Source organism: Rhipicephalus sanguineus, chromosome 11 (assembly GCF_013339695.2).
Source record: "Rhipicephalus sanguineus isolate Rsan-2018 chromosome 11, BIME_Rsan_1.4, whole genome shotgun sequence".
Classification (NCBI taxonomy): domain Eukaryota; kingdom Metazoa; phylum Arthropoda; class Arachnida; order Ixodida; family Ixodidae; genus Rhipicephalus; species Rhipicephalus sanguineus.
This window is the reverse complement of record NC_051186.1, coordinates 30,327,061-30,344,910: the sequence shown is the minus strand read 5'-3', so window position 1 is coordinate 30,344,910 and position 17,850 is coordinate 30,327,061. Positions and strand designations below refer to the sequence as shown.

The 17,850-nt window shown below is 49.9% G+C and overlaps 1 protein-coding gene across 2 annotated transcripts in view; it reads right to left on the bottom strand.

Annotated features, from left to right (window-relative positions):
• LOC119373214 (protein trachealess) overlaps window positions 1-17,850 on the bottom strand; it is a 380,134-nt gene that overhangs the window by 263,006 nt on the left and 99,278 nt on the right. For both annotated transcript variants that reach the window (XM_037643223.2, XM_049410906.1), the window contains exon 3: window positions 11,889-11,912. In XM_037643223.2, the coding sequence (XP_037499151.1) occupies window positions 11,889-11,912 (24 nt within the window). The remainder of the gene's footprint in view (window positions 1-11,888; window positions 11,913-17,850) is intronic.

Below are 17,850 nucleotides of genomic sequence, written 5' to 3'. Positions count from 1 at the left end.
GTGCCCGCTTTTCGTTCAAGCTCACGTTCGCATGAGTCATGTAATGGTCAAAGGTCAAAGCTGCAGCGCATTCAGTACCACGCACGCTGTACCGGTGTGTGCAATACCTGCCAACCACACAGTGTTTGGAGCGATGATCAAACAGCACGGATCGATAATCAAAAGTAAAAAAAAGAACTTTGGCAGATAGACGTGCGTTTGTTTGGTTGATGACATGCTACATACAAATGGTGTTGTGATTTAAGATAATGTGGTCGTCATCTTTCTGTTATAACAGCGCTTGTCAGTCAACTTCACTGCGTCCATGCGTACTGCGTTCACATGAAATCACGAATAGCACATACAAAAATTTGAAAGGTTTCGTTGTGGCCTGTCGATTTCAAAAATAACAGTAGAATTTTCGTAACGCGCAGTAGAATTTTTGTGAAGGTCCGAGAGTGTGCCACATCTCTGAGCTCGAGCGGTGTTGCAAGTGGGCACGGTAGGATTTAAGCACGAAGCCATACTGGAAGCTTTATTTAAGCATTCGTACTTTCGTTTTAAGCCGAGCTTCGCTCAACGCCAGCCAGCACAATTCCTCGCAGAAACACATACTACACCTTAATTCCCATGACGGCACAGCGCCCAAGGAAACTCGCATAGACGGTGGCGCCACATTTCCCTCTATGCACTACTGTGAGAAGCTCTACGCGCTATGGGGCTTTGCGTTATGCATACGGAACTGTGCGGCATACCGAGAGCTCGGAAGATACTCGCCACGCGTACGGGGAGATATGGATCCCCGATCAGGCCGCTAAAATTCTCAAACTTTGCGAGGGACCGTCTTATGTCCGTGCCACGACAGATAAGGAAGAATACAGAGTGACTTAACCTACAAGCTGAGGCATACCAGGAATATCCTCAACATCTGCATTTTTTTTTTCCTAGCTCAGAAAGAATGAGACCGCAAAAGGCTTCTTTTGATGCAGAATGACTCCGCATCTCCGATACGAGCAGCCTCCCATAGAAGCCCACTCAGCGTCAACCGTCGCTAAAGGAAGTCCGGCACAACCCTACATTTCAGCCCACTTACACAAACCCGCATGCCGAGTCGTGCTGCTACAACAACGACGTCACACTGCCACCTACAGTTCGGCGTTTCCGCAGATGGCAAATGTGTAGCCAGTCAACCCGGCCAATCCAGGTGCTTCTCTGTCGCAAGCTCCGATAGCTCGCTATTTTCCCGTATTGCCGCGCTGCCTATATATATACTACGCTAAGCGTATCTTGTTTATGAGAAGAAGTGTATACCGAACCGCAGGAAGAAAGAAATAAACGACTAAATTCCAAAGGTAGAGGAAGCAGCTCGCCGGAGCGGATGGCGTTTCTTATCTGAACGTCGCCGTCCCCGCGACCGACCCTCCGCCCCTTTTTCGGTGACCCCCTCCTTGCCACGCATCTACCGTGGCCTGCACTTCTCAAGCGCACTTGGCTCTCGAGTTTTTACCGCGTTTTATTGCGCTTCTTCTGCGGTCATGAACGGCAGGTCTTCTACGTCGACTTTTCGTTGACTTTTTTGTTCTTGAGCTCGCGTATGCTCTTCCCGCGTTATTTAAGTCGCCGACCGAGAGTCGCATGTCCAAGAGACATAAATTCTCGTGAGTGCGGGGTATAGAGGGAGGTCAGGAATAAAATAAAACAAAAAAGTCCCGCCGTTGAGATTATCGCAAACCGGTCGCGTAGTGTAGAGAAGAGGAGGATGGTCGTCCAAATCACGTGACACTCGGTTGCTGCTGCGACTCCGCTCGGCCCGTATAGCTCTTCTATACGGAGGAGGCAGCAAATCCACGAACGAATCCGACGGCTCGGGGGTGACCCCTCAAAGTTGAACTGCGCGGCTAAACTACATAGCTGTACCCTTTTGAGCACGCGTTCGCAAGAAAGGTCTCCACCGGGTACCACCGGTTGTGACACGAAAGACCAGCGTTTTGCGATCGAATGCAGATCGCCGAGGTATTGATTTATATTCGCCGCCCCAATAGACCGACAGGCAGGCCGGATCTGTGCCCCGCGTGCGGGGAAAATGAAATACAACGGACCAGAAAGGAACGAGTTATCGCAGCCAGCCAGTTTTGCCCGCAGGCTGGGCCGTCGTTAGAGCGAGTTCATCGTGGAATCAACTCAGAGGAGCCAAGTATCCATCGGCGGCATGGCGCTGTACAACGAAAATCCGCCAAAGTAGACAGACGCGAGAAAATAAAAGAGATAAGATATAAATGGAGAGCGCGGGACAGATTTAAATCGAATAAGACAGCGGCGTTTAAGCAGTGACTTGGGCGGGGAGGGAATTTGAGAAAAGGAGATAAAAAAAAGAAGTAAGAAGAGAGAAGCGAAGATGTATACTTTGTCTCTTTTTCGGCTGGCTATCGCGCGAGTGCTGCACTGCGAGCATGCCTCCGCAGCTGTCCGCTCGGCAGGCAGGCTTTGAATTATAAGAGTTGCAGCGACGGATTAACGATTCGTGGTCGGAATTCCTGATCACGAAGAAGCAGTGTCATCTGTACTCCCTCCCTTCCCATGCAGGATGTAATGCATGCAGTGCAAAGCGCCGCGAACGACGCGGGAATAGAGAATTAGACGCGACGTTGCAAGCTACACCGTTATACAAGCCGCACGACCGCCTATTACTCTGTGTTACTACAACTAAAAAACACGCGTGTCACATCTAGGCGGAGTCGTATTCGTCGGGTGGATAGAAAAAGTGTCGAACCAGAAGCGTGGCTTGCTCACTTCCTCCGCATTCGCCACATGTATAGAGACTACGATTGGCTGTGATAGACGCGTGTGGTCTTGTCGGCAATTTTGTTGAGCGCATTATTACCAAAATTTCACAATATGGCGAACAGCATACGTAAAAAGATATGAAATTGAATAAAGAAATACAACAAGTGCTTTCTGTGCGCGACTTCAATAATATTTTCTAAGCAAGTATCGAAAAGGCCATATACGATTTCGCCTTCAAGTTGTCTTAATGTACACCCAACAGCAAACGTTTGCGCGACACTGAATGTTCGAGAAAGCCATATTCTAGCTTTGCCCGGGAAGATAGCCTCCATATAAAATGTCCAGCCTGTATCTGGCATTGCAATCCATGTACAGTCATCAGCTAGATTACAAAGATTACGCACTGATAGAGCAGAAATTCGCACTTAGTTGAGGAACCTGAGGTCTCGTAAACTTTTGCTTTTCGGTTTACATAAGGAAACCGCGGCACCTTTTTTATTCATTCAAGGACTACGAAAAAAGACAGAAACATGCGTTCAAATGTGATACTTCCGGAACAGAACCCATTTTCGTTAACGTCCAACCACGCGGACATTGCGACCCGCCACGGTGGTCTAGTGGCTATACGGTGCTCGACTGCTGACCCGAAGATCGCGGGATCGAATCCCGGCCGCGATGGCCGCGTCTCGATGCAGTCAAAATGCCAGAGGCCCGTGTACTTTGGGTGCACTTTAAAGAGCACCAGATTTACGAAAATTTTCGAAGCCCTCCACTATAGCGTCCCTCATAATCATAACGTCATTGCTGCGAAGTGAAAGACTGAGCGAGCACGTGGTATACGTTCAGCAAATAATGGGCGAAGATCAAAGAGAATGCCACGTGCGAGATCCCTTTTAAGAGGGCACGGGTGTCGCAATGGCGTTCTCCCGCGATCAAGGTGAGCGCGTGCGCCTGCGTCAGAGCGGGCGTGCGCTCACGTAGCCACCGCCACCTCCCTCCACCACCGCACCGGGACACACTTAGCCGGCGGTCTTCTCCGCACAACATCCAACTGCACGCACACGACCAGGAGTCATGCCGGGTACCGCTGCTACCGCACACCGAACGACGACGCGGCGCATTCCCGGCACGTCTCCGAGACGTGTTGACAGCGGGCCGCTAACCTCACCTCCCCCCCCCCCCCCTGCCCTCGTAGTACGCATGTGTACTTATACACCACTCGGCTCACGAGACAAGCCGCCAAAGCAGTCGCTCGGCCGTACACACACGCACGTACACGGCGACGAGACGCAGTAGCACGTACGCTGCGCGTGCCCCCTTGATCGCGGCGCTGCCCGCTTTTCAAAGGGGGCATTCCACGCTCTCCTCTGCCGCTGAGGAACGGCGGGTGCGCACGTTTCCACGACGTGGATTCCGGCCCCGCACGTGAGACGACGGCCGTCGGCGCCGTAGAGCTTCCGAGAGAATTTACACGAAGAAACTATTGGCGCGGAGACTGTTTAGCTACCGCGCCTACGAGTATGAGCTTATTATAACATCCGTGCTTGTGGATTCAAATGTGCTGCTCACATTATTTTAAGGTGAAATCCTTGTGTTTCATGCGGACGTGACCTTGGACGATGAGCTGGCGTGTGGTACAAAAAGTCACATGATCACCCGCGCACCTCGTGGCTCAAGGAGCGCGAGCTACGCGTTCACGTCATCTTTGCGGCGTTCGCGTGACAAAACGTGCACTGCAAAATAGCCTTACTGCATGGCTTTAGCGTTCGAGTCATCAGCCTGACTACGCCCCAGTAGGGCAAAGGCCTCTCCCGTAGTTCTCTAATTAACCCAGTCCTGCGCTTGCTGAGGCCACGTTCTTAGTCTCATCTGCCCACCCAACTTTCTGCCTCCCACTGCCACGCTTTTCTATACTCTTGCAACTCTGTTACTCTTAATGGCCAGTGGTCATCTCGCTACATGTCCTGTCCATGCCCATTTCTTGATTTCGACTAAGATGTCCTAACACGCGTCTGTTCCCTGACCCACTCTGCTTCTCTTCTTGGCTTTCGTGGTATACTATAGCTCAAAACTAAGTCCCCCATTTTGCGTTGCATCTTGTAGCGGAAATTCCCCATTTAATAACAATATTCATTTATTTATACAGTAATATAGGGTTATTGTTCGTGTTTCTCAGGCACAGCCAACGACTACATAGAGCACCTTTTAGCACGAAATATACTCGAGATCCCGCAACGGTACTCGCTCCTGAGGGCGATCGATAAAAGGAGAAAAAAAATATAATAGAGGGGGGGAAATGCCCGTAGGAGAGTACGGCGCGATCGGACACCCAGGACACGTCGGACTCGGGAGAGAAGAGACCGTTCCGTCTGCTGCGAATCGTTATATAGCGCACACGGCTGTATATCGCATACACACACGCACACACGCTCGCAGGAAAACTGTAAGCAGCCGAGGCGAAGTTTTAAACAAAGAAAACGAAAGATCCGTGACGAAGGTAGGTGAAGCGAAGGGGGGATCAAGAGATGGGGGGATGAGTTGAAGTGAAGAAAGCTAGTTTTAGCGCGTGAAAGACCAGGAATAGATGAATGTACGAAAAAAAAAAAAAGGTTAAAGTACAACACAGCCCGGGAAAAAGGTCCAGCGACGAGGGAAGTCGGTCGAAAATGCCGCGTCTCCAGGCGTGCGAGGCGCGCGCGCCGTCGTGAGAGGAGCTTGCGAGTCACGTATCCGTTGTGAGCGAACGACCGGCCTCCATGGTCGACGGAAAGCTGGTTTCCCCGTCATGCCACGGAAACGCAGCGAACAGCTCGGAGAATACAGGGCTACACAAAGGGATGAGCCTATTCTCTCAGGTGAATATCATTAAAGGGGCCATGACACCCAATTTTCGATCGTAATCTGTGTTATGTGGGTTAATCCCTGTTCGTTCACAGACAAGCTGGCAGAATTTCAGTGCATTTGGTCGAGTACCTAATTTATATTTCAATATTTTCTTATAAACTCGCGAACGGCCTGAGAGTGGGGCAACACGGCACTCGCGAGCCGTGACGTAACAAGCTGCTTGCTGCGCGAGCGTCTGAGTTCCGGCGAACGATTTTGTTCCGTGCTCAGCTGCGCGTGCGATCGAGCTATTTAAACTTTCTTCAGCTTGACATCGAAATTGAAGGCTTTGCAGCAGCTGAAACTTGGGTAGAAGACGACGGCTCCGCTCCATGGAGCACACGACGTCACACACGCCATAGCAAAATGGCCGATTTTATAGCCTGCGACATCTAGGGCTTATTTTGATCTGAAATATTCATTTACGGTCCAATTTTCGTATATGTATAGGCACAATAGACCCTCTACCTCTATTTTTCGCTGAAGACCGCAATATGTTCGGTGACCGTGTCCACGGCCCCCTTAGCGATGGCAGAGTGAACATCCAATCAGGAACTGTTTATCCTAATTTGACAAGTTTGTATGTCAACTCTGCTACAATAATTGCATCGACATCTCTCGTGGAGGTGCATGTCAAGCCTCGTGACAAGAACTGCGTGACGTCATACTACTCGCCGCCGATATACGGCCTATGATTGCACCACTGTCACGCAGACAAGATGGTATACGGTATGGATTCTTCGCATTCGTGGTGGTGTGCTTTATCGCCAGCCGGAAACCTCGCGCGTAACTGCGGTTAAAGTGACCGCGTACAGCGTAAACCACGGGTTTCGTACAGTTGAGTCCACATACTTCATATATCTTCCTTGCTATGACAGTGCCCGCAACCCAGTGGCGTAGCCAGAATTTTAATTACGTGAGCATGCCGTGGTCTTTCACGCAACCCTCGCAATCTTCTTACCGCTACACCTCCTATACCACTATCTCAGGAAAACTCTATATATCCTCCCAACACCAGGGGACGAAAAGTCCGTTGATCGAAGCCCCGTGACTTTCGTAATGTAACTCGCACTGAGAAGTTGAGTTCGCACCGCCTTATGAATGCAGAGGAGGCACGAAAACAAAGCCTCGCGCCGCTGATTCGTTGGCCCAGCTATGACACATGGCTACCTCACGGAGCACCATGCCGGCGGAGTCATCAGGAGCGAAGCCTCGTGCGCGAGCGAAGCGTCTCTTGATTCGCCACACTCGGCTGTTTATAGGGTTAATTTATCGCGGACGTCCGAGACGACGTACGAGCAGAGACGCAGTTTCCTTCCACATCGTCCGCGCGTGCATGCCTGCCAGTAAGTTCGCGCTCCCCGTCGTTCATCCATTGTGGCTACAGCTCTTGTCGCTTTTCGACAGCAAAAAGAAAGTGAGAGAAAGAAGGAAAGGGCAAACAGCGGGTGAGAAAAGGAACGCCGCGAGGCGCCACCACACTTTTTTACCGGCAGCGCCGTCACCAAAGACAATAGCGGGGGACGCGGCAGGACCTTTTGTTTTTCAGTGCCATATAGAGTCCGAAAGCAAGCTTCTCTTTCGCTCCCCCTCGCAACTATCTCACACACTGCTTACTTCACCGTGGCTCTTTCCTATTAAGCAAAATCATTTTATTTTCTTTCTTCCCAGCGCCTTTCTCATTGAAGCTGTCCTTCTAGTTTCATTGTCTGCGGCCCTCCCGGTGTGGCTGCGAGCTGCGGCGGACGCGCGAACCTGCCGAGCGGCGCCGGTCGTGCTCGTGGTTTAACTTTCCGCTGAGCTGCAGTGCCTCTCTTTGTTGAGCGTTTTTATCAGCGAGACCCGCAGCATGGATGAGAGCCCGTGGCTTTTGGTGCTCTTACATGTGGTCAAGCTCGCAGCCGCCGCACACACGGCGACATTGTGGGCTCAGCGCGCCGAGACCGTAGACGTAGTCATCGTCTCGGGGAAGGCTCTCTCGCCACTGAGTGCGCGTAGCGTTGTTTGTCGCAACGCCCGACAGCTCCACAGGAGAGAGCTCGTGAAAGGAGCTCGTGAAAGGAATCCAAGAGGAAGGAGGAGGCAAACGGAGGCTGTTGTGGCCACGACGCGTTGCGCTTAACAGTTTCGGAGAGATACAGCGCTCAGAACACATACCAGAGCCAGCGCCGAGGAGGCTTTGCCACGGCTGACCGCCGCTTGTGAGCAGCGAGAAATCTGGAGGGCGGAGATGGATAGGGAGGCCAAAGGGGTAGACGGCGGTGGGTATGGTGAGTTAATCACAACCCTGACCGAAGCTAAGGTCTTTAAAGAAATATTGATAAAGGAGTGGGAAAACATACGCGGCAAACAACAAAACATACCTGGCAAGCGAACAAATGTAACAATAATGAATAATAAATCATTGAACAGGGAACGTCGATGGAGCCAACGTTTCGACGAGAATGGACTTGTCTTCGTCAAGGAAGCAACTGCCTACCTTAGCGCGTGTATGCGTATGCTTTGTACCCTCTCCCCCAACCAAAATGGAAGAGGAGGACAGGAGGACAAAGATATGAGAAACCGTTGAAGAGGGAAATGTCGCTGGAGCCAAGGTTTCGATGATGGACTTGTCTTCGTGAAGGTAGCAACTGCCTACCTTAGCGCGTGTATGCGTATGCTTTGTACCCTCTCCCCCAACCAAAACGGAAGAGGAGGACAGGAGGACGAAGATATGAGGAACCGTTGAAGAGGGAAATGTCGCTGGAGCCAACGTTTCGATGATGGACTTGTCTTCGTCAAGGTAGCAACTGCCTACCTTAGCGCGTGTATGCGTATGCTTTGTACCCTCTCCCCCAACCAAAACGGAAGAGGAGGACAGGAGGACGAAGATATGAGGAACCGTTGAAGAGGGAAATGTCGCTGGAGCCAACGTTTCGATGATGGACTTGTCTTCGTCAAGGTAGCAACTGCCTACCTTAGCGCGTGTATGCGTATGCTTTGTACCCTCTCCCCCAACCAAAACGGAAGAGGAGGACAGGAGGACGAAGATATGAGAAACCGTTGAAGAGGGAAATGTCGCTGGAGCCAACGTTTCGATGATGGACTTGTCTTCGTCAAGGCAGCAACTGCCTACCTTAGCGCGTGTATGCGTATGCTTTGTACCCTCTCCCCCAACCAAAACGGAAGAGGAGGACAGGAGGACGAAGATATGAGGAACCGTTGAAGAGGGAAATGTCGCTGGAGCCAACGTTTCGATGATGGACTTGTCTTCGTCAAGGCAGCAACTGCCTACCTTAGCGCGTGTATGCGTATGCTTTGTACCCTCTCCCCCAACCAAAACGGAAGAGGAGGACAGGAGGACGAAGATATGAGGAACCGTTGAAGAGGGAAATGTCGCTGGAGCCAACGTTTCGATGATGGACTTGTCTTCGTCAAGGTAGCAACTGCCTACCTTAGCGCGTGTATGCGTATGCTTTGTACCCTCTCCCCCAACCAAAACGGAAGAGGAGGACAGGAGGACGAAGATATGAGGAACCGTTGAAGAGGGAAATGTCGCTGGAGCCAACGTTTCGATGATGGACTTGTCTTCGTCAAGGTAGCAACTGCCTACCTTAGCGCGTGTATGCGTATGCTTTGTACCCTCTCCCCCAACCAAAACGGAAGAGGAAGACAGGAGGACGAAGATATGAGAAACCGTTGAAGAGGGAAATGTCGCTGGAGCCAACGTTTCGATGATGGACTTGTCTTCGTCAAGGCAGCAACTGCCTACCTTAGCGCGTGTATGCGTATGCTTTGTACCCTCTCCCCCAACCAAAACGGAAGAGGAGGACAGGAGGACGAAGATATGAGGAACCGTTGAAGAGGGAAATGTCGCTGGAGCCAACGTTTCGATGATGGACTTGTCTTCGTCAAGGCAGCAACTGCCTACCTTAGCGCGTGTATGCGTATGCTTTGTACCCTCTCCCCCAACCAAAACGGAAGAGGAGGACAGGAGGACGAAGATATGAGAAACCGTTGAAGAGGGAAATGTCGCTGGAGCCAACGTTTCGATGATGGACTTGTCTTCGTCAAGGCAGCAACTGCCTACCTTAGCGCGTGTATGCGTATGCTTTGTACCCTCTCCCCAACCAAAACGGAAGAGGAGGACAGGAGGACGAAGATATGAGAAATCGTTGAACGGGAAATGTCGCTGGAGCCAACGTTTCGACAATGGACTTGTTTTCGTCAAGGCAGCAACTGCCTACCTTATCGCGTGTATGTGTGTATGGTCGTTTTTGTTTCTTCCATGTTGGGAGCACAAGATTAGAAATGTTCTATGCAATGTTCTATAAATCTTGTTTTTCATAAATATTCTTGCACATTATACTCTAGTATCAGTTTTTTAATGTGATACCATTGAAAAGTACAATCAGCTAGCTTTACATTAATATGTAATATTACACTGTATCTATAATATTACTCATAAAAATAATTACAAAATCTTACAGAATGAGGCCAATATTCCCGCGGTAACGAAAGAGTTAACGATTTTATACGCAATTAGCCACAATCGTGCGTGCGTGTCAAGGGAAAGTCACATAAACGACCAGAAAAATACAGGCTACTTAACGAGAAAGCAGCCAAACAAACCCATAGCTTCAAGAAGCAACGAGCATCCTCCATACAGAGGCGAACTCCCTTCGAACGGATGCAAACGCTTCGTGTCGTGTTCTCAAGGGAGCAGCTCGTGTATTCGAGGTTGCACCGAGATACGGTGTCGCGCCATGGGCATCCGCGACCGGCTTCCCAGCGCCCATACGCACCGACTACGTGGTCTGCTCAACAACCTACGCTAGGAGCATATATAACCCTAGGGTATACGAAACAGCGGCGCGCGATACTCCGGTGCTTCTTGCATTTTGCATTACACTGGTGCCACGCGCGTACACTGCAAGACGGCCTGGCTGATTGCTCCGGTGAAGTGATACACAAAAAGAGGGAGCGGGAGAGGGGAGGAAAAGATGGCCGCACCTTTCCGTCTCTCCCTCAGATATTTCGATCGGGGAGCCTGAATTTTCTTCGTATGCTCTTCCCGATCTCCATTTAGCGTTTCTTTCTCTCTTTTTTCATGATGTAGTCTTGTTTTCGGTTCGTGCTCCACACAAAGTTCGAAGAAGCGCGCGCTGTAGAAAGACTGGGAGCCGTACACTATCGGCTACGCCGCCTCCAGCGAGATTTGATTTCGAAGGAGCGTGACTTCCATACGGGCTGGCCAGATCGACCCGGCAGAGAGCGAACACTTGCCGCGAAGAAAATAAGCAGCAACTGAACTACGCGAACATCGGAATCAGCCAGAGGGACTATGTGGTTCTTTTCAGTGTCATGGCACCCACCAAGCCGAGAAGAAGAAGCGTGCGTTGTAACAACGCCGTCGACTGTGGCGCCGAGAAGCGGTGAGCTATGGTACTCTTTCGCCATTTAAGCCACGCTAACAATAGGTTAATGGAAAGGGAAAAAATTGGGCCACCTTCGCATTAGTGATATACGAAGACTGAGGAAACAGCAGAGCTGGTGCCCTTCACTCCTCCTTTCCCTCCTCATCACCCTCACCTCACTTCTTCTCACTCTCACTTCCCTTTCTCACCCCCTTGCTATACAGTACTATACATGGCTAGGCTATACTTTACCCCCTCCCCTCCTCCTTAGCTTCACATCACTTCTCCTCAACTCTCGAGTCACATCTCTTTCCCATCCCCTTGCTATACCATACCATAGATGGCTATACTATGCTTTACCCTCTCTCCTCCTTTCCCTTCTCATTCACATCGTTCCTCCTCACCCTCAACCCCTCTTTTTCTCACTTGGTTTTACTATGCTCTTCTCCCCTCTCTCTTACCTGTTGCCTCGATAAGATGACCCTAGTTTTGGGCCGTCGCGCGGCACGGACGGAACTCAAGCATAAAGAGCTCCGCTGTTCAAAAGAAAATCACTTAAAAGGTTTCATAGCTCGGAGGCTAAGCTTGCAACTCGGCTTGAAGGATGTGCTTCCAACGAGGCACTTTAGGTCAGTGTAAGCCCGCAGGCGTAAAACTAATGCCGAAGGCCGTACAGACTCATAAACACTTTATCTCTTTGGCTCTCTTTTCTGGATTACGACACTTTTGCTAGGACCACACGTTCTGCCCTATATTCGTGGACAGTTTCGATGTGGAATAGTCTGTGTATAGCGGCCGAAGCTACAAAAAGAACGAGGAACAAATGACTGTGACGTCAGCACTTACATGACCATGGAGGAGTCCAGGTACCTGTAATAGAACAAAATACACAATTAGAGCGAGATAGAAGGCGTAAAAAAAATTAAAGAAAAATAACCAATAAAAGAAGCAAAACGCGAGGCGCTTGGTTAATTCCGGATGTTTAGCTCAGCATTCCCAATAACGAGAGATGGAGATGTCCCTGTACTACTTGAAAGGTTCCAGTAAGCTTTCTTCGTTCTTTTTGTCGCAGGTGACGTCGCCACCATCGTTATACATGCGACAAGTACACGCACAGTTCACGTTCATTTATTTTGCATCATCATCATCATCATCATAATCATCATCATCACCATCATTCTCAGCCTGCTTTAGTCGACTGCAGGAGGAAGGCCTCTCCCAATGGTCTCCAGTTTACCGTACCCCGTGCGAGCTGTTTCCATTTTATCCCTGTCAACTTCTTCATCTAACTCCATCTAACTCCTTTCCTATCCCTTGGTAAGCACATCTCTTGCTCTTAATGTCCACCGGTTGTCTGTCCTACGCATGACGTGGTCAGCCCAGGTCGATTTCTTTCGCTTGAGTCTCAAGGAAATATTAGGCAAGCATTTAGCACCGCTCTCTCTTTCATACTAGATTGTGATGGCTGAAGCTTCTCGACAGCCGCGAGGGGTGGCGAAATCAACCCCGCAGCGATCGGACGCAGTAATAATACACAGTAGCAATCAACGGACCTTGTTCCTAAGGGGAGAAAGAAATCTGCACACTTGCAAATCCCCGTAATTATGAGTAAACAACAAAACTACCTCGCCATTGCATATCATTTCGAGTTCCCTAGATGTTCGCTGAACTTCGCCCCCTTAGAAACCTCTTGTACGTTTTACGCCGCGCGTCTTGCGCTCATGGTACTCGCTTGTCTGAGCAGTGGGACGGTGCCGGCGAATGCGACCTGTTATTTCGACTACTTCATTATTCCGCACGTCTAAGTCTCTTACCATTTTCTAGGATAAACACACGTCCATGTTTCTTTGTTTCCTGATTTATTAGATAGGTAGTTTCGCCTGGTCACAATGACGCGAATAGGAAGAACGCGCACGCTTCCTTTCGCACGCGCCGCGATTCAGCGCACCGCCTACACTCCGGGATGAAAACGTAGAAAAACCCCTCCCACTCCTGTCTTCATTTTTCTTTTGCCAGCGCAACGCAACCTGGCCTCTCATCCCAAACAACCGTGCAAGCAAAACAACTCGAGGCAAGAGAACAACGCCCGGACCTTAAAGAGAGTTCATCGCATGCGCTCAATACACGCAGCCCGGCGCGTCGTCGTAAAGAAGAGCCGGGGCGTACTATCGTCGCAGACATGTTGCGCTCTCTGCCCGGCTGGCCACACACTGTTTCCGGTGGTGGCCGTGAAAAGTCACACCGTCGCACGCGAAGTCATATAAGCTTTAGCGAGGGAGGAAGTGCTGCGTGGAAGTGCGTCTCTCTTTCTTTTCCTCCCAGCAACGTCCACGAATCTCTGGAGGAACCAGTGCGGACAGACCGCGGGCACGCGAATTCGATGGGCCGCCAAATGGACGCATAGCACGAAGGGATACATATCACTCCACAGCCGTACAGGAGATGCATGTCGGTGCTGCGTCCTGTAGTACGGCCGTCGAGGTCCACGTGCTTCCGAGAATACGCCGAGTCGAGAGAGCTCTGAAGCAGACGAAGGCTGTTGGGGGCGCTTTAGCTTCACCAACAACTCCCCGCAGGGAGAACAAAGTCAAAACTTTGCTCCCCCTGCGCACGCTTATGGAGGTAGCGGCAAGCTAAAATCTCTTGTCAGCATCTCTTATCAACCTTTGAGAGCGCCAGCCTCACAGAAGTCACCCAAGCTGGGACGTCCGTGTCTACCAAACTAGTTCGGAAGGTGGCCGATGTGACATCCATCCATCCATCCATCCATCCATCCATCCATCCATCCATCCATCCATCCATCCATCCATCCATCCATCCATGCATCCATCCGTCCGTCCGTCCATCTATCTATCTATCTATCTATCTATCTATCTATCTATCTATCTATCTATCTATCTATCTATCTATCTATCTATCTATCTATCTATCTATCTATCTATCTATCTATCTATCTATCTATCTATCTATCTATCTATCTATCTATCTATCTATCTATCTATCTATCTATCTACTTCTTTTCATTCCATTTCAGTTATCACCTCCAGCCGTAATAAACCCTTTTATTAAACGTTCTAACTTGCCCAGTCTCTCTCCCCGTGGTTATTATAAGCGTATAGCTACGCCTGTTGGGTCACAGTGCCGTAAGAGACCCGCGCCCCTCCGTCAACGCCATGATCTCCTCGTTAAAGACGTCAGCCACGCAAACGCACGCAGCTGCAGCGTGGGCAACGCATTGCGCGCGCGTTCGTTGGCGTAAAGCGGCGCGTCAAATGGAAGCGTGGCACGCAGCCGGCAGCAACCGCGAATGAATGGCACCGGTTACGCGCTAAAAGCCTGGCTGCGTTCGCCCGTGACAACGGGAAGGCGATTCCCCGAGGTGCCCGTAAACTACACGGCATCGGAGACTTCGTGCCAAGCGCGTGGAGCTCGTAGTATTCAGAAAGAAGTATGGCTTTAAAGAAAAAGGGTGCAGGTTGACAGTGGAACGCTAAAACGCGTTTGTAGTCAGCCAGGCATTGAGCCCAGTTTGCGTGCGAGGTGTAAACGTCGAGAGAAAAGGTAGCTCCTGCTTGTTGCTGAAAGTTACACTTCCTGGAACCTTGGCTTGTGTGAATCAAAGCTGCTTCCGTTCTGCCCAGTGTGCATAGAATAAAGGCTTTCCTTTTTTCTTTCTTCATTAATCATAGCACGAAGAAGCAGCCAAAGGGAAGAATCCTTTTCGGAACACCGGAACAGGGTTCTTTAACGGCTTGCACGGGTATGTGATCATGGGAGGCTGCACAGGCAGGATAGGCTACAGAGAGTGCACTGCGCTAAGCTGTACCAACGCCTCCTTTTTTATAAAAGTGAATACATGCCGTATTGAAGGCCAACTCCGGCGATTTTTTGGCCATGTCAAAGTAATGGTGCTTTTATGTTCCTGAGACGCTCCTGTTACGGGCCCGATAGCAGAAATACTCGGCAAATAGGAGAATAATTTTAAATAAACAAAAAAAGCGCAACACCGAAACCGAAACCCAATTGAGTGTACTGTCTACGTATGACGTAGACGTTGTTACGAACGAACCGGAAGTCGTGCAAGGCATGCCGGAAAACTGTGACAGCCGGGACGAGCAGGCGCACAGTGGAGAGGTGAGCACGCCGCGCATCAGCTGTAATGTCTGCGACTGACAGTGACGCGTCTGATACTGACATTGTCTCGACCAGCACAGCAGACGCTCGCTGTAGCGGCCGAAATTAGCGGTGCCCTCGGCTGCGTCACTTCCGCCGCCTTCCCAATACTGACGTCACAGACGCAATGTTGCCAATAATTGTGGGAAGCCAGGAGGGCGTTTGCAGGCAATCTAAAATTCATTTGCAAACAATCTGCGCATGTCTCAAGCCTGTAACTTGGCATAACTGACGGAAACGTGCAAAGGAACGTACCCAGCGAATTTCATTGAGATCCATCGACCTCGAAAAATCGCCGGAGTTGGCCTTTAAGCGAATGCATGCCGCTTTCCCTCTTTTCTGAGCTCTTTATTTCGTACTTAATTTTAATTACTCATGCAAAGCACGAAGAAGAAATAGTTTTGACCTCTTCAAGCTGTTGCTTTCAGGAGATGCACCAGCAGAAGCTGCATAAGAGGCGGATTTGTTCGGCTGTGCCAAAGAGAGCAACGCACTGCTGTTGCACCTTCTGTGAATTCTAGTCTCCTCGGCAATCATTAATCCAAATCAAGCTCTTGAGGAACGAGTCCTCGTAGAGGCTGGGAGTTACGTCGTGCAGCACCGGCAGTTCGTGATTGCGAGATATGAATCACCGCCGAATCTTTGGCCGCCATATTGAATTTACCGTCGGTTGTTTACATCACGTGGTTTATGTGCAAGTGCAGTCAAAGTACGGCTTCCGGTGAAGCGGAAAGGCAATACGCAATCGCGTGGTGAAAAAATGGGCACGAGACGGGCCTGGCTCGCCGCCCGTTTTTCCGCTGGCTTAGGCGGCGAAACGAGCGCATTTTAGTTAATCTTACCGCTTTCGCCTGCTTCGAGCTCTAGTGCGAACGGGGCCCTTAGGGCGCACACCTGTGCGCTTAGATTTAGGCGTACGTTCAAAGAACTTCTGGTGGTTTAAGTTGGTCAGGAGTTTCGAGTCCCCCACTACAGCGTAACTCATAATCATATAGTGGCTTGAGCAATTATTAATAAACCTGAGCGATTATTATTATTATATTCGTATGGGTGCAGGCACCCATACAAATACATTTGTGCACCACACACATAGACAAAACCCCAAAGCTAAACAGTCGACACATTGCTCAATGCGTTTCGTTCTGTGAGAATTTACGCGTCATGGTTAAGAAGGCTGAATTCCATGCAACCCTTTCTTTCTTCTGTTTACTTAGGCATTCGTGCGAGTGTTGCAACATGCAGTCGTAAACATTCCTCGTTTCAAAGCATTTCGTTGTTCTTCGAAGGAGCACGAGAGTTTTCCAGCCAGCGTAGCCCTCGAAGAGTCGCATACACTCCCGCCAACTGTCCTGCCCCTTCCGTTCCTCTCTTTATTTGGTTTGTTACTGTTGTAGCTTCGCGTTCGCCGCGCCTAATTTGCAATTCATATTTGCTTCTTTAGTTCTTTCTGCTCCTTTGACCTCGTAAATGTTGCGAAGCGTATTTCCGAATACATTCTGCCGCTACTCGTTCGCAATATCCGTCTTATCTTTTATCTCTTTTACTCAAAACCTTTCGCGCCCCACAGACTTCCTTCTGGGAGGTAGCTGTATAGCACGGCGTAGTAAGCTGGGACATACCCGCGGTCCCTTCCCATCGTAATACCGGTAATACGCATTCGGGAACCACCGTGCCGGTGGCGACACCTGGGGATGCCTCGGTTAAACGCAGTAAAGCGTAATATAGAAATATTGCTGCTGTCAGACACACAGCGACCCCGTCTCCCAGTTTTAAATTTCTCGTCGACTTTTTAGAGCAACGCCATCAACTCTCCAACAGTTTCTAAAAACGAGCCCTGCAATAGGTGCAAAAATGAAAATGAAGCCATGACGTATTTATAAAAAAAAAATGCCTACCATTGGTCCCTGGCTTTCCGGGGTAAAGGTGGGAAGTAAACAGATCTTTGATTGCAACATCCGGGGTCCTTGGTGTCGCATTTACCGTTAAAAAGAAAAAAAAAGACATGCGAAGCCATAACCCCGCACATTAAAAAATGACGTGAAACGTCCGACTACGTATCGATCGCCAGCATAACGGATGAACAAGCTTTCAAAATCTCCCCACAAGATGCCTTGTAATTTTTTTTTACTGTCCTTGTAACTATTGTTTTCACTACTCCTTTCTGTAGTGCCTTTGGGCCCTGAAAGTATTTTGAATAAACAATAAATAAAAATATGTTTTAGGCTGAATTGGCACCGCCCTTTAGGTGATTAGGAAGCTGCGGGGGAGGGGGGGGGGGCACCTGCGCCCCATGCCAACCTCGTTCGCCCACCTGCCGTTGTTTTCTCAACAGGTGCCGGATGGCGGACAGTTTTGCGTGTTTCCACGCCCTATAAAATGCAGCAAAACATTTGAATGAGCTGAAACTTCACGAATGCCGTCATGCAGCAATGCCAAAAGTTTAATGTGAAAGGAGCATGTTATACCTGGTGTTGCATAGTAAGAATCGCTGTAAGTGGGGTGTAACTGGGGTAACTGAATCGATGCAACTGGGGTCCAGTAACTTACACCGTGCCCTGTGGCCGAGCCGCTTCGCCATTCTCACTACTTTGCCGGCATCACTACACTGCCAGAACCAGAGTCGACAGCGACGTGT